At 37.9% G+C, this 17,713-nt stretch overlaps 1 protein-coding gene across 4 annotated transcripts; it reads right to left on the reverse strand.

The window, feature by feature from the left end:
- Positions 1–945: 945 nt before the first annotated feature.
- LOC107655671 (protocadherin alpha-C2-like) lies at positions 946–17,449 on the reverse strand. 4 transcript variants are annotated; one of them, XM_016443237.1, is made up of 4 exons: positions 15,121–17,449; positions 13,011–13,224; positions 4,055–4,090; positions 946–2,707 (listed from the first exon to the last, which is right to left on the reverse strand). In XM_016443237.1, exons 1-3 carry the CDS (start codon positions 17,298–17,300, stop codon positions 4,079–4,081), a joined length of 2,406 nt encoding a protein of 801 aa, XP_016298723.1. In that variant the 5' UTR covers positions 17,301–17,449; the 3' UTR covers positions 946–2,707; positions 4,055–4,078. The 4 variants fall into 4 exon arrangements, with proteins under 4 accessions (XP_016298723.1, XP_016298722.1, XP_016298721.1 ...); XM_016443236.1 differs by lacking the exon at positions 13,011–13,224 and adding an exon at positions 6,945–7,109 and having other exon boundaries at positions 15,072–17,448; XM_016443235.1 differs by lacking the exon at positions 4,055–4,090.
- Positions 17,450–17,713: the final 264 nt, after the last annotated feature.

The following is a 17,713-nucleotide window of genomic DNA, read 5'->3' on the forward strand; positions in this document are numbered from 1 at the left end:
GTCATTTAAAACCTAAAAACATATTACTAATGCAATGTCCCATCACATCTTATGTACTTCTGGATTACATGGAGAATGACAGAAATCACATTAAGTTTTTATCTATTGTAAATATGCAGTACAAAAATATCAGCAGATAAGCATGAGCAAAGAGGGTCTGGTGAGTTTCTCTGAGGCAGATCATGGATGTGTACAGCTTTAGGAAAGCAGTAGAAAATGAATTTGAAAAACACATTTGCAAAACTGGATTAAGCTTAATTGGACAGAAGGGGAAATGAAGAAGAAACATATGGTACTACAGGGCATAAGACAGGGCAGTGCTGTATATAGGTAGTCCATTTTTATACCACAAAATGAGGCTTTTGGGTAAATTAATTCTAGCCAGTAAGAGACGAGTGACCTACTCATAGCTGTTCACACTGGCAGTCAATAAATCACAGAAAAACACCTTAATATTTTGTCATTCTACAAAAAAAATTTTTCTTTTTTTTCCCTCTGATTGCCTCAATGTTATTTTACAACACTGTCCATGTCTGAACATTAGCCAATCCTCTGAGACAGCCAGTTTAGAGCCTTGAAATGATTACTTCCTGTTTAAAATACCACATGTAAATATCCAGCATTTGTTCCTCCAAAACAGAAAATCTAATGCAAATGTATTATGTAATAGTGCATTGCTTTGACAAGACACACATGCTGTGCATTCCAGTCATTGAACTGACCCCATGACACCCTGACCTCTTGACCTGCCTGGGAAAACTGCCATATCCTCAGGAAGCTAGGAATAAATTACATTTCAGAAAGCCTGGAAACTATCAGAAAAACAACAATACCATACTGTTCACTGAAATAAAATATTGATGTCCATATATTGCACAACTGATATAGCCAGCAAATACAAAATATCAACAAAAAAAGCAACAATATGAAAGTTTATATTAATGCATTAATATTAATACATAATTTTAACACCAGAAAAAAAATGAAGAAAAAAAATAATATTTGGCTAGTGCATTTCAATGCACAATGCAGTGTATTTTCACTTGGCTTAACTGTCTTTTTTTTTCAAAGCATTTCCATGAATATTAAACATGTCATAACATCAGATAATTATACAGTTGATAAGTAAACATTAGCAGTTCTCATCTTTTCTTGTTTTAAAGTAAAAGTCACCCACCACCTTGAGTGCTCTTTATATTTGGCCTTATTTCAAAGATTTAGTGAAGTTTGATGGTCTTTATCTCTGAAATAGTGTGGTGTTTTTATAAAGGACAACAAGAAGGAACTCACTCTTTAACAGTCTCTATTAGAAGTCAGTGTTTTTTTTATCTGAGACAGAAATCTTGAGCATCAGGAAGTGGCTACTTAATGAATCTCCTAAACTCTTAGAAACCACTGTGACCATCAAATGTCCGCACTATGACATCACTGTGCTGTGTCTGCATTTGTGCATTCATGAATGTCACCAGTCACCACATAACTACAACAATACTCCACTCTTTCTGTGTCAGATCAGTGCTTAGATTTAACTTGATTCTTTACATACTGAAACTCAAAAATACCGAAACAAACAGTAACACAGACATAATACAACACTACAGAGAAGAGACTATAGACTATACGGCACAACAAATCGAATTTGCTGTGACCTCTTCTGAATACACTGGATAACACTTGCATTATTCTGATAGAAGTCTTTATGAGATCCAAGAAAACACATAAGAAAGGCTTTATACATCTGTTGCAGGGAAAGAGAAGCTTTCAATGTCCAAATTCAGTCTAGCAAAAGCTCCGCACTCCATCTCTCAACATGGCAGAATCATTTAATCCTCTTTGTGCTTGTTTAATATCATCCACATTGCAAAAAAAGTCCATTTGTCATTAGTATCTCTATATTTTCTAGTAAAAATATCTAAACATGCTTGAAACCAGATATATTTACATCAGTAATAAAATGCAAAGATATTAGTGCTTTTCAGAGCATGAATGAGTGACTTGATTTTCAGATTTTAGTTTAGTTGAGGTTTACACAATGTTTGCTTATGCTGTAAATTAATCTTATTGCAAGCATTTTTAGATAATTTTACCAGAAAATAAGACAAAACCACTGATTAAGAATTCTTTTTTTTTTTTGCAATCCAGTGTCCACGTCAGTTCATGTGAGAATATTCTGTTAATAATTTATCTTTGTCTTTACCAGTCACTAAATATAATGAAGATCTAACATGGCGCTTTAACCATGCAAACATAAGCATACTGGATTTGCAGAAAAGTTTCTTTGATAAAGACATGAGCTGTGCTGTTTGAAGATATGAATTTGTGTGTGTGTGTGTGTGTGTGTGTGTGTGTGTGCGTGTGTGTGTGTGTGCGTGCGTGCGTGCGTGTGCTCACAGATCCAGTCCATGCCCAATCCTGACCGGTCAGGTGTAAGAGTGTCTCTTAGTATCATAGGCAAAAGATCTTCCGTCATTCCTCTGGTCAGATCAACAATGAGCTTGTTAGGGAAAGTGAGGGCAAACTCTCCGAACATTGACATGAAGCTGTAGGCATCACTCAGGGTTGGTTTCATCTCTGTAGGATGGTGCAGGTGAATATGATGGATACAGGTGGACAGACATGCAGGTTGATGGAACGTTTTTCATACTTTGCTCCGGCAATACGGTTGGGAGGATCCTTAGCTGGAACTGCTGCTGGTGGTGGTGGACGCCTGTCAACGAGAAAGAAAAACTGGACGTAAGAACCTAAACTTCAAACATTATTCACTTAGTGATAGGCCAGAATCTGAACACATCTCATGCAACCAAGGCCTGTCACTTAAAGGCTTCAGGCAAAACAGAAGGTGGAACCTTGGTTTGATTGACAGGTGACGGAGGGGTGGTTTGATCAATGAGAACCATGCTCAGATATCAGGTGAGGGTGGTTGGGGTGATGGAAGGGCAGCGAGCTGAAAACTGGGTGGTTGTAATTCGTTTTGCATCATTCTGATTCATTTGTGAAGAAAAATTCAACAGAACCAGTATGTGAAATTGGAATCCACCAGTCAATTCACCATCCATTCAAACATACAAGTAGACAAACCATCCAACAAACAGGCTGAGGAGCTCATAATGATGTTTAGTAGATGAACAATCAGTACATATATCATTAAAACCCACATCATGCACTAGTGCCATATTTGCTAAAAACACTCTTCCTAAATACGTAATTCTGCCATTTACTAACCCGTCTGTCATTTCAAAACTGACTTTTTCGTCTGTGGAACACAAAAAGAAAAAATGCCCTGGATGCTTTTTTTCAGACTATGAAAGTGAATGAAAACAGATGGTGTCAAGAAAATTTAAAGTCAAGAATCAGTTGGTTTTTAATATTTTTTTGGAACTTTACAGCTTCCATTCCTTGTCACTTTCATTGTAGAGAAAAAGAGCAGCATAAACATTCTTCCACGAAACAAAGAAAATCATTCAAATTTGGAAAGACATGAGGGTGAGTAAATTATCCATTTTTACTTCTGGGTGAACTTTCTTTAACCGATTAAGGAATGCATTTGAGCAACATTTTCACCCCGAGCCACTGTCAATCAAACCACAGAGAATCAGAGTTATCATTAGCACTTCTGCTGGTCACAGGTGTCTATAAAAGTTGGGTTTTGTGAGGCTGCATAACATAATTTGTAGTGAAGAAAAAAAAACTGCGGGTTTCAGTTTTGAGTTCCACAAGTGGGGAAAAAAATACACACGTTGTGTTCATAAATACTGCAACGTTTAAACCTGTACATCTAAAAAGCTCAGAAGACCAAGTGAAATGTCGAACTGAGTGTTGATGTTGACCTGTTGAAGCATTTATCTGCATCTAAACTGAATAAAACTGATTTGACTTCAGTTGAATAAATAGGTTCATTGGCTCCTCCTACAACAGGACAAGGCAAACTCCACTGACAAAAATCACCAACCACAAAGAGAAACACACAGAGTCACATATATTTCAGTAAAGGTCAGTGGGTCCTGGGATCAGGCGCTCCAGAAATCGAGAGAATGATGAAGTCAGGACTGCATACCTCCAGCGGGAGAAGGGACCTCGTTCATTTTGAGTACTTTAAAACGGAAACAAAAACAGAGACATACATTTCAATATTTAGCTTTCAGCACAATCATTTTGATGAATTTCACTGAACACTTTTCTGTCAACAAAACCTCAATCCACATTGATTTTAACTTATCTATATCAGTCTAAGCATGGTGTAAAAGATCTACGGTGCATTAACAAATCAAATCAAGAAAATAGGTTGTTGTCCTCTCCTTGTTGTCTGAATTATCGGGGACTCCAGGTAACCTGAGATACAATGTGAGAAATGTTAAAGCATAACAAATGAAGGAAAACAAACTACATCATGCAATTCACTAAGAAGCACTAAGAATGAGAGAATGAGAGGAGAGACAGATTAAAATACATTGTTTACATGAAAAAAAGACTGCACAAAAATAATAGGGAAAGTTAAAAACGTTCTAATTTTGTCTTTCAAATAACTTACCTGTCCTTCAGGTAACACTCTCTAACAAAAGAGAACAAGTTAAAGAAATGCTACAAAAAAAAAATATCATAATCATACAAATAAACAAAACCTGATGCATATTTAAAAATAGCAAGTGCTTAAATTCAAATGTATCATGTTCAGTAAAGAAAAAAAAAAAGTTTTTGGATAATTAAGCCACACTTTTAAATATAAAAAAAAAATAATACTTTATTTATGCAATAAAACTCAAAAATGGTATGAGCTATCTACTTAAAAAATTATGGTAACAATATTACACATAATATTTTTGAGTATTTTTTAAGACTTTTTAATGGAATCTACCTGAATAAATCATGTAAAATCTCCTAAATTATTTAATCGATGGCACAATGATTTTAATATTATTAATGAAATGTGCTAATTTATTTTAAGTTGATTCTCAAAAGTCCTTTTTTAAGCTATCTACTTAAAAAATTATGGTAACAATATTACACATAATATTTTTGAGTAGTTTTTAAGACTTTTTAATGGAATCTACCTGAATAAACCATGTAAAATCTCCTAAATTATTTAATCTATGGCACAATTATTTTAATATTATTAATGAAATGTGCTCATTTATTTTAAGTAGATTCTCAAAAGTCTGTGATTTAGTGATGAGTAAGGCCTGTTTGTATTTGGCTTTCTGAGTTATTTTGTACAATTAAAATACTGTATATAGCCAAATAGCTCAGGAAAAACTTTACTGCAGTAGCATTAGCAAAGCTACTGCTGATTGAACAAAGCCTCATGCCTCACAGTGTTAGTACATGCAGTTATCCATAACCATAAGCTCTACTCTTCTGCACAATGGTAACAACAGAAACTTCAACTTAACAGAAACTCTTTCAAATGTCAAACATAGCTGAATATTAAACATTAATAGATGTTTCCCTTTACTCAAAAACAAATAAAGTAGCACTTAATTTCAATATTTACTCTCCATATCCAGCCAAATGCAAAGCATGCTGGGAACTAACAATCACAGCCAAAATAAAACTGCAAAATTGAGCTAATTCTCTTAAAATAAATAGATAACCTTCTTTCCTTATTTTTTTTTTTAAGTTTAATAAATTTTTTAATTCAAGCCTCAAAACTGCTTAAGTTTCCTTAAAAAATATTAGAAAAACATAATCTCTTGGTTTTATTAGTGAAAAGTTCTCAATATTTTCTATACAACACTGAATCACAATTTCTTTAATAAAATATACACACTATTTTTAATTATTACCTTATTTTTTTTTAATGAAAATTACAAAACCCATGATTCATTTTTTACAGTGAAGTAGCAACAGCCAGTGTGTGATTTAACTATCTAAATATTATTGGGGCCACTGTAGTTTGCTTTTGTGTGTGTAGAGGAGCCGCTTTGCTGTGTGTGTGTGTGTGTGTGTGCGCATGTGTGCGCATGTGTGCGTGTGTGTGTGTTTGCGTGTGTGTAAAAAAAAACTTGGAACATGAGAGACAAACATAATATAATATAATATAATATAATATAATATAATATAATATAATATAATATAATATAATATAATATAATATAATATAATATAATATAATATAATATAATATAATATAATATAATATAATATAATATAATATAATAATATAATATAATATAATATAATATAATATAATATAATAAAGAGATTTAAGCACAAATTTATCACAACATTTGTGAACATCAGAACTGCAGCTGAAATGGCAACAGCAGGTCAGAAAAGTAGGTCAACCAGCTCTGAGAGAGAAGCAACAGGTCACAATACACTTGCACAAATTTACACTTCGTACACACACACACACACAGAGAGACAATCTCTTTTTCTCTGTGGCAGCAGCTCAGCTAGAAGGAAGCTGAGAGTATATGTACAACAGGTAAGATTTATGGGGCTGTAGAATTGTAGAATCAGAATAAACAGCAAAAACACACATAAACATTTGCAAGAAGGCAATGCTCACTTCTGTCATTTTGTCTGAACAAATATAAGCATAAATATTTGGGTAAATATACAAATATGTTTATGTGAACTTTTAAGACAAGAAAATTAAATTTAACTGATTGTAAATAAAAAGAACAGTACTGGATTGAGTCAAAAAGAAATTTTACAAAGAGAAAAAGAAAAAAAATGCATATAAAAACCCCTAAAGTACAATAGAAGATGTGCTAAGAACGACTGAAACACTCCCATTTCAACTTCAGCATAACTTCACAATATGGGAAGTTGGAAAATATGATGTGAATGTGTACTTGAAAGGCAGAAGCTGAAAATAAGCATCTCAGAGAGAATAATGTGGGCTTATAAAGTGTTTGGCTAAAGGTTGAAAAGTCAAACTGTATACCGTAGTCTGGCTTCTTTGAAGAAGTAGTTCACCTGTTGACGGTATGTAAGCCTACCTGTAGTGTAGATGCAGCTGAGTCGCTGGTGTCGGTCAGTCCTGTGCTCCTCGGTAAACTGGACACGATGTATCTCGCTCCCTTTGGCACAGGCTGTCTGACCACCAGCTTTCCTTTCCTGGTCTCTGCTAGAAATAAACTGTACCAGTAGGCATCGTTGGAGACCAGAGTGGAATCCGCGATAACAACTGCGATTACTGTATTTACAGGTACATCCTCTTTTACTGGACTTGAGAATGATTTTATAGAAATTTCAGGATGATTGTCGTTCATATCATTTATCAATATAGTCAGTTTACATTGTCCAGATAAGGGATTTCCCCCCTTATCAGTAGCAATGACCTCCATATCATAAATCTTAAAATCCTCATAGCTAACAATTTCTTTGACTCTAATTTCACCATTTTCAGGATTTAAACTAAATGTTTGTTGTTTTTTTTCAGAGGTATACAGGCTGAATGCATAAACTATATCTGAATTTGAACCCTTGTCTAAGTCTGATGCGTTTAATTTCAATACAAGACTTCCAATCGGAGAGTTTTCTGTAAGGTTAATAGTATAACTGTCTTTATCAAATTTTGGGGCGTTGTCATTCACATCTAACACGCGCACAATAATACTTGCCGTTCCAGAACGTGCGGGGACTCCTCCATCTACAGCAGTGAGTATCATATTATGCGTTGCCTGTTTCTCGCGGTCTAATGGCTTTTTTAAGACTAAATTTGTAAATTTCGATCCGTCCCTTCCAGATTGTATGTCAATATCAAAATGCTCGCTTTCAGTTAGATAGTATGTTTTGATTGAATTTGAGCCAAAGTCTGGATCTACAGCGTTATTCAGAGAGAATCGTTCGCCAACTGGGGTAGATTCAGAAATATCAAGGTGCATTGTATCCCTCCTGAAGTGCGGTGCATTGTCATTGATATCCAGTATTTCAAGCTCAATATTAAATATTCTCTCAGGGTTATCGACTGTCACATCCATCTTTAAAAAACACGACGATGTCTTGATGTTGCATAGATATTCTCGATCTATTTTCTCCGCTATATAAAGATCTCCGGTTTCTTTGTTAATGTCCAAGTATTTTCTGTTACTAATGACATCTAATCGTATTCGTCGTTTGGTTAAAGTTTTTAAATCTAACCCCAAATCTGTGGCTAGATTAGCCACAACGGATCCAGCTACCATTTCTTCAGGAATGGAGTAATGTGTGACGGCAGACGTAATGCCAAAGATCGCAGGGAACAGAAGGAAGATGAACACGTACCTCTTATCATCAGCGATCACAGCAGCGCATCTCTTCATAGTGACTCGTTGTGTTAACACTGCTACAATTACATAAAACGGCTGATTATTTCCAGGCCATAGACTCAACTGACCACAAAAGTGAATCGTATTCTCGCACAGCACGAACTACAACAGGATCACCTCCTTCAAGACTAAAATGAAACGCACTCTTCTGCTGATTATGCGTCATGGCGGCTGAAAAATGTACCACTTAACATGGGTTTTTGTTGGTGAACAGCGACACATGGCGCCAAGTTTGTACATCCTTTATGATTTTGTTTTTAGCAGCAACAAAATTCTTATTTTAAGATAACTGCTTTGTTGTTATTGTTGTTTTTATTAGACTGCAAACGAAGATGAAAGAAAATTACGAATGCCCAAAATACGCTGAACTAAAAAAAAAAACATAAAGAAAGATACATCATTTGTATTAAGGTTCATAAGGATGCGTTTCTTACCTGTAGTGTAGATGCAGCTGAGTCGCTGTTCTCGGTCAGTCCTGTGCTCCTTGGTAAACTGGACACGATGTATCTCGCTCCCTTTGGCACAGGCTGTCTGACCACCAGCTTTCCTTTCCTTGTTTCTGCTAGAAATAAACTGTACCAGTAGGCATCGTTGGAGACCAGAGTGGAATCCGCGATGGTCGAGTTCCTCTCGCTGATCACACTGTTCCTGCACGGAGGAGTGCCCGTTTTCTCCTGAGTCTCTATCACTCACACTAACAACTGCAATTACTGTATTCACAGGTACATCCTCTTTCACTGGACTTGAGAATGATTTTATGGAAATTTCAGGATGATTGTCATTCATATCTGTGATTAAAATTGTTACTTTACACTTTCCAGAAAGACTATTAGACCCTTTATCTGTTGCTATAATTTCCATATCGTAGATCCTGAAATCCTCATAATTAATCATTTCTTTTACTCGGATTTCTCCATTGTCAGGATTCAGACTGAATGTCTGCTGTGTTTTCTCTGAGGTATACAAACTATAGGAGTAAATTATATCTGAATTGAAGCCTTCATCTTTATCTGTCGCGTTTAATTTCACTACAAGGCTTCCAACAGGTGCGTTTTCTGTTAGATTTATAGTGTAACTGTCTTTGTCGAATTGAGGGGCGTTGTCATTCGTGTCCAGAACGCGCACAATAATGCTAGCAGTGCCAGAGCGCGCGGGGACTCCACCATCCACAGCAGTGAGTATCAGATTATGTGAAGCTTGTTTTTCTCTGTCTAAAGGATTTTTAAGAATTAAATCAACAAATTTTGACCCGTCCCTTCCTGTTTGTATTTCAATGTCAAAATGATCATTCTCACTCAAATAATAAGTTTTAATCGAATTCGAGCCAATATCAGGATCCACCGCATTACTGAGCGAGAATCTCTCTCCGGCTGCTGTAGATTCTGATATATCCAAATGGATCGCATCTCTCCGAAACTGGGGAGCATTATCGTTAATGTCAACAATTTCAATTTCAGTGTTAAATATGCGCACAGGGTTCTCGAGTATCACTTCCATTTTGATAAAACAGGTTGATGTTTTAACACTGCAGAGGAACTCTCGATCCATCTTTTCTAATATATAGAGCTCTCCTGTCTCTTTATTGACATCCAGATATTTTTTGTTAGATATAATGTCGAGCCGCATTTTTCGTCTGCTCAGGAATAATGTGGCGTCAGTGTTGTGGAGGGACTGGTACGTGATTCGAGAGTTGTGCACTGAATCAGAGTCTATGGCGATGACTTTGGCTATCAGAGTTCCTTTATCGGTGGATCTCGGGATCTTTTCCTCCACCACCGAGCCGTGCGCGCGCCATGGAGACACTATAAGCGGCGTGTTGTCGTTCTGATCCATGATAATAATGTGAACGGTCACGTTACTGCTGAGCGGAGGAACACCAGAGTCTCTGGCCTCGATGTGGAAAAGGAACTCCTTCTCTATCTCATAGTCAAACGTCTTTAGCGCGTAAAGATTCCCGTTCTCTGGGTTAATAGAGAACAGCATGGACATGGAGGTGTTCACTATTTCCTTCTCTATGATAAAATAAACTAAATACTGATTTTCATGGAGATCTGGGTCTATAGCAGTTAAAGAGCTCAGTAAAGCTCCCTCCTGTCTCTTTATTGACATCCAGATATTTTTTGTTAGATATAATGTCGAGCCGCATTTTTCGTCTGCTCAGTGTTTTCACATCCAGTCCCAAATCTGAGGCCAAATTAGCAACAACAGAGCCTTCCTCCATTTCCTCTGGAATAGAATAGTGTGTAACAGAGGACACTTTGTCCAAAATAGCGGAGAAAAACAGAAAGAGCGTTACATACCTCCAAAACTGTGACTTTACGCATCCCTCCATTTTGCAGCGTTTGAGATATTTGTACTCCTCGCGGTCATGAAATGGTCAGAGAAACGAATAGGACACTCAGCGAAGCTCTTGTCATGGCGCGATCCTTTGTGCGCTTTCCTCCTATAGGAAATCTGTGATGGCGACTGAGACGATGACCAAAAGCGTTTTCTTAGAGGATAGCGACGCTCAGTGAGTACAGCATGAACATACACAAGTAGAAGAGAACAGCCTTACTTACAATAGGTATTTTTTCTATTTACCGCATTATTTGTATTATTTTTTATTTTTTTGTCCAGCGCTCCAACCCCAGCAATTCAGTACTTGTTGCTGCGCTCAAATTGAGAAAATTAGATTTAAATGTGAATATTCAAAATAGCACATGTAAAGACAAACAATAAACAGGCCTTGCAAAAAATATGGATAAATATGAAGACACTAAAACAATACAACTCTAAGAGGTAGAATGCCATTTTCTAAAACTGGGAAAAACTTGTGTTGTTTATTATACAAAGGCGCACGAAATGATTCTTCGCTTAGAAATTGTGCGCAAAACGTCAAGTAAATCTCTCTTTGATTATTGATTTAGATTGTCTTACCTGTAGTGTAGATGCAGCTGAGTCGCTGTTCTCGGTCAGTCCTGTGCTCCTCGGTAAACTGGACACGATGTATCTCACTCCCTCTTTCCAGAAAGACTATTAGTCCCTTTATCTGTTGCTATAATTTCCATATCGTAGATCCTGAAATCCTCGTAATTAATAATTTCTTTTACTCTGATTTCTCCATTGTCAGGATTCAGACTGAATGTCTGCTGCGTTTTTTCTGAGGTATATAGACTAAAAGAGTAAAATATATCGGAATTCGTTCCTTCATCTTTATCTGTCGCGTTTAATTTCACTACAAGGCTTCCAACAGGTGCGTTTTCTGTTAGATTTATAGTGTAACTGTCTTTGTCGAATTGAGGGGCGTTGTCATTCGTGTCCAGAACGCGCACAATAATGCTAGCAGTGCCAGAGCGCGCGGGGCCTCCGCCATCCACAGCAGTGAGCATCAGATTATGTGAAGCTTGTTTTTCTCTGTCTAATGACTTTTTCAGTATTAAGTCTGCAAACTTAGATCCGTCTCGTCCAGTCTGAATCTCAATACTAAAGTGGTCGCTTTCACTGAGATAGTATGTCTTTACGGAATTTGAACCTGTATCAGGGTCTACAGCATTTGTGAGGGAAAACCTCTCCCCTATTGCTGTTGCCTCTGATATGTCTAAATGCATCGTATCCCGACGAAAACGTGGCGCATTATCATTTATATCCATTATTTCAAGTTCAATATTAAACATTCGAATAGGATTCTCTAATGTGGCATCCACTTTAAGAACGCATGTTGTAGCTGATTTTGATGTGCACAGATTTTCTCTGTCAATCTTTTCTAAAATGTACAGCTCCCCTGTATCTTTGTTAACGTCAAGATATTTTTTATTAGCGACCACATCCAACCGTATTTTACGTTTACTAAGACTTTTCAAATCCAATCCCAAATCAGACACCAAATTTGCAACCACAGACCCTTCGTCCATTTCCTCAGGAATTGTGTAGTGAGTAACAGCAGCTGCTGTCTGAAACACAGAAGCAAGAAATACGAAGGTCGAGACGTACCTCAACCATAGTCGTGTTTTCGGTTCCATTTTTTTGATTTTCCTGAAAGTGCACACAGAAAGCAGGTCCAAAGAGTTCCGAACCGTGGACATGGTTCAAGAAAATAATTCGCGCAATGTAAGAAAATACAACTGGACCAATATATGAAAGAGCGAATGGTCCTGCCTGAAAGAAATACCGCAATGTTGTCCACAGATGAAGAAACGACGGTGGCTGAATGACTAGAAAAGTATTTTCTTGGTGGACAGCGACTCTGTGCGCACAAGAGCGAGGAGTGCAGCATAAAGAGTAAAATTAGAAAATTATTTTAAAATATTGTTACGTTGGTTAAGGTATTAATAAAAAATGTTCAAAAAAAAAAAGTGAAAAAATATATAATACCTATAATTAAGCTTTTCATATACTATATGCAAACAAAAGCAAATGACAAATGCAAGTCAGGTGATTTTCAAAACTGTGCCAATAAAAATGCATTACGTAACAGGTAATTAATACAAGTATCAGTCTCCTGATTGAGAAACATTAAGAGCTTGAAAGCAGCTGAATTGTCTCTGAAAATAAGTAACTACACTGCATTGCGTAAAAGTGATGCAACACATTTCTTATCTTCTTGACTACATTTTCAGCAGATTAACTGCTGAACTAGCAAAATAAAAGCAAATACGCAAGTGCAAAGTTGAACCTAAATGGGCATTTTACATTACTGGGAAAAAAACATCCATAACTTATATTTTACCTTTTTTTCTCTCTTTTTTTTTCAATTCACTATGTGGCAGTGCTTACCTGTAGTGTAGATGCAGCTGAGTCGCTGGTCTCGGTCAGTCCTGTGCTCCTCGGTAAACTGGACACGATGTATCTCGCTCCCTTTGGCACAGGCTGTCTGACCACCAGCTTTCCTTTCCTTGTTTCTGCTAGAAATAAACTGTACCAGTAGGCATCGTTGGAGACCAGAGTGGAATCCGCGATGGTCGAGTTCCTCTCGCTGATCACACTGTTCCTGCACGGAGGAGTACTGTCTTTACAGGTACATCCTCTTTAACTGGACTTGAGAATGATTTGATGGAAATTTCAGGATGATTGTCATTCATATCTGTGATTAAAATTTTTACTTTGCATTTTCCAAAGAGACTATTAACTCCTTTATCTGTTGCTATAATTTCCGTATCGTAGATCCTGAAATCCTCGTAATTAATCATTTCTTTTACTCTGATTTCTCCATTGTCAGGATTCAGACTGAATGTCTGCTGTGTTTTCTCTGAGGTATACAAACTATAGGAGTAAATTATATCTGAATTGAAGCCTTCATCTTTATCTGTCGCGTTTAATTTCACTACAAGGCTTCCAACAGGTGCGTTTTCTGTTAGATTTATAGTGTAACTGTCTTTGTCGAATTGAGGGGCGTTGTCATTCGTGTCCAGAACGCGCACAATAATGCTAGCAGTGCCAGAGCGCGCGGGGACTCCACCATCCACAGCAGTGAGTATCAGATTATGTGAAGCTTGTTTTTCTCTGTCTAAAGGCATTTTAAGAATTAAATCAGCAAATTTTGACCCGTCCCTTCCTGTTTGTATTTCAATGTCAAAATGTTCGCTTTCACTCAAATAATACGTTTTAATCGAATTCGAGCCAATATCAGGATCCACCGCATTACTGAGCGAGAATCTCTCTCCGGCTGCTGTAGATTCTGATATATCCAGGTGGATGGTATCTCTCCGAAACTGGGGAGCATTATCATTTATGTCTACAATTTCAATTTCAAAGTTAAATATGCGCACAGGGTTCTCGAATGTCACTTCCATTTTGATAAAGCATGTTGTCGCCGTTTTAGATGAACAAAGATATTCTCGATCCATATTTTCTAATATATAGAGCTCTCCTGTCTCTTTATTGACATCCAGATATTTTTTGTTAGATATAATGTCGAGCCGCATTTTTCGTCTGCTCAGTGTTTTCACATCCAGTCCCAAATCTGACGCCAAATTAGCAACAACAGAGCCTTCCTCCATTTCCTCTGGAATAGAATAGTGCGTAACAGAGGACGAGGTGTCTAACATAGCGAAGAAAAACATGAGGGACGTTACATACCTCCAGAACTGTGACTTCACGTATCCTTCCATTCTGCAACGTTTGAGATATTTGTACTCCTCGAGATCACGAAATTAGTTGAGAAGTGAATGGGGCACACAGCGAATCTCTTGTCATGGCGCGCTCTTTGTGCGCTTTCCTCCTATAGGAAATCTCTCATGGTGATTGTGATTATGACCAAAAGCGTTTTTTAGAGAACAGCGACGCTCAGTGAGTTTAGTCTGAACATACACAATAAGAAGAGAACAGCCTCGTTTGGAATAGGTGTTCTTCTTTTTTTACTTTTGATGTGTTTGTTTGTTTTTACTCGATGCAAAGGAAATATGTGCTAATAGATGAAGAGCCTCAAAATAACAAGTAGAAAGAACAAAAACACAAGTTGTTTAAAAATATATTGAAAAAAATAATTGAGAATAAATTAAACTAATTAAAATATGAAAGGAAAAAATCTCATATTTTCTCAACCTGAGAAACACCGAGTATGCTATATTAGGGTAGGGCGCACACACCACCTATTCTCTTACAATCTGAAAGGAAATTGTGTGTGAAACGTTATGTAAATCTTTCTTTGATAATTGATTTAGATTGTCTTACCTGTAGTGTAGATGCAGCTGAGTCGCTGGTCTCGGTCAGTCCTGTGCTCCTCGGTAAACTGGACACGATGTATCTCGCTCCCTTTGGCACAGGCTGTCTGACCACCAGCTTTCCTTTCCTTGTTTCTGCTAGAAATAAACTGTACCAGTAGGCATCGTTGGAGACCAGAGTGGAATCCGCGATGGTCGAGTTCCTCTCGCTGATCACACTGTTCCTGCACGGAGGAGCCGCTTTGCTGGGCTTCGTTTTCTGACACTTCAGCACGATGGTGACCAATATAGTGATGAGTAAAAGAAATGAAACAGAGCCCAGTCCGATCACCAGATACAGGTTTAAATCGGAGAAGATGTCATATGCCAAAGGCACCTCAGTCATGTCAGCATAGGTTTTAAGGGCGGTCTCCACCGTGGACAGTTTGATGGTGACTGTAGCAGAGAGCGCGGGCTCTCCGTTGTCCTTGGCGATCACAACCAGCTGCTGGTGGCGCGAGTCTCTGTAACTGAACATTCTCATGGTCCGGATCTCTCCGTTATATTGATCCAAGCGGAATAATGTGGCGTCAGTGTTGTGGAGGAACTGGTACGTGATTCGAGAGTTGTGCACTGAATCAGAGTCTATGGCGATGACTTTGGCTATCAGAGACCCTTTATCGGTGGATCTCGGGATCTTTTCCTCCACCACCGAGCCGTGCGCGCGCCATGGAGACACTATAAGCGGCGTGTTGTCGTTCTGATCCATGATAATAATGTGAACGGTCACGTTACTGCTGAGCGGAGGAACGCCAGAGTCTCTGGCCTCGATGTGGAAAAGGAACTCCTTCTCTATCTCATAGTCAAACGTCTTTAGCGCGTAAAGATTCCCGTTCTCTGGGTTAATGGAGAACAGCATGGACATGGAGGTGTTCACTATTTCCTTCTCTATGATAAAATAGACTAGATACTGATTTTCATGAAGATCTGGATCTATAGCAGTTAAAGAGCTCAGTAAAGCTCCTGGTGCGTTATTCTCCATAACAGGTATCGTGTAGAATGTCTGTGGGAACTGAGGTGCGTTATCGTTGACATCTAGCAAATGGACACTTATAGTTTCGTTATCAGATAAGGGAGGACTTCCTTCATCCGTCACAACCAACGTGATCTCATATTCTGGGACAATTTCACGATCTAACAGTTCCGACACCAATAACTTATAGAGGTAGTCAGAGGTTTTGTTTAAAATAAACGGCAAGGACTTGTTCATTGTCAGATTTACCTTACCGTTATTCCCCGTGTCTCTGTCACTAACACCCACCAGAGCTATAACAGACCCGACTGGGACGTTTTCATCCACTGTGTTCTTAAGAGATTTTATGGTTATCTCGGGATAGTTATCGTTCATATCCTTAACATACACAGTCACTCTGCATTGACCGGAGAGTGGAACCGGACCATTGTCTTTAGCTTCAACGAACATCTCAAATATTTTCATATCTTCATAATCAATGGTGCCTTTAACTGCAATTTCGCCAGTTTTTGAATTCAGCGAGAACATCTCCTGTGTTTTCTCAGAAGTGTAAAGCGTAAATGAGTATGTAAGATCTGCGTTTGGGCCTTCATCAGCATCAGTAGCCTTTAATTTAATAACAACAGTGCCAGCTGGAGAATTCTCGCTCATATTCAGAGAATAAACTGCCTGATCAAACTGAGGGGCGTTGTCATTTGTATCTTGGACGCGCACAATAATACTAGCCGTGCCAGAGCGCGCAGGGACGCCGCCATCAATTGCAGTGAGTATCAGATTATGAACAGCCTTCTCTTCCCTGTCTAAAGCCTTCATGAGAACCAAATCGACATATTTTGTTCCATCACTACCAGAATGTATATCAACAGTAAAATGTGCACTTTCACTTAATTTATAGGTCTTGACTGTATTGGCACCAACGTCCGGGTCAAAAGCATTGGGCAAAGAAAATCTTTCTCCCGGTGTTGCGGACTCTGAGACATCCAATTCAATTTTATCTCGCCGGAAATGAGGAGCATTATCGTTAATGTCTGTGATGCCCAATTCAATATTGAAAATGCGCAAGGGGCTTTCAATTATTAAGTCTAATTTTAGAAAACAGGTTGTCGTGGTTTTCGTAGGACACAGATTTTCCCTATCCATTTTCTCAACAATAAATAACTCGCCAGTAATTTTATTAACATCTAGATATTTGTTGTTATGGAAAATATCAAGTTTTACCTCTCGCTGTGCTAGTCCACTAACATCTAGCCCTAAATCAGCGGCTAGATTTGCAACAACGGACCCGCGCTCCATCTCCTCCGGTATGGAATATCGCGTCACAGACAAAGCTGTTTCCCATGTTGCCCACAGTACAAAGAAAAACGGAACCCACCGTCCAACTGGCTTCATCATCAATTCCAGCAGAAGACACAAAAACACTAAGAAAAGATCAGTCAGATGGAGTTACTAGTCGTGTTGCTTCTTGAAATTTCCCTTGTGTTCAGTCTTCCTTGTAAAAATATTCCTGTAATGATTTAAAAACGCTGCTAAAAAGGATGCTGTTCTCAGGACCACCAAGCCTCTGGTATATGACAACGTCCCTTTAAATGAAGCCTGTTTGTCATTTACTGGCCAACAGCGACGCGCTGAGACAGAAACAAAAACTGTATATTTACCGGATTAAAGTAATGAACTGAAGATATGGTCTTGATAATCGTTTTATAGTTTTATGTCGTTCATGAGTGAAAATGATCTCAGCCTTTTTGTCTGTATTAAACGTACATCAATGAACTTCTCTGTGTAGGCTATGTGTGCTACTCATTATT

This window comes from Sinocyclocheilus anshuiensis, unplaced genomic scaffold, assembly GCF_001515605.1.
Source record: "Sinocyclocheilus anshuiensis isolate Anshui unplaced genomic scaffold, SAMN03320099.WGS_v1.1 scaffold1008, whole genome shotgun sequence".
In the NCBI taxonomy this organism is placed as follows: Eukaryota; Metazoa; Chordata; class Actinopteri; order Cypriniformes; family Cyprinidae; genus Sinocyclocheilus; species Sinocyclocheilus anshuiensis.

Excerpts from the sequence above, each read along its gene's own strand:
- LOC107655671 (XM_016443235.1), bottom strand. The coding sequence starts at position 17,300 with ATGATGAAGCCAGTTGGACGGTGGGTTCCGTTTTTCTTTGTACTGTGG. Across the intron at positions 13,225-15,120 it reads AAAGCGGCTCCTCCGTGCAG|GAACAGTGTGATCAGCGAGA; the intron begins GAACAGTGTGAT and ends TCCTCCGTGCAG. Across the intron at positions 2,708-13,010 it reads CAGCTGCATCTACACTACAG|GCGTCCACCACCACCAGCAG; the intron begins GTAAGCACTGCC and ends TCTCGTTGACAG.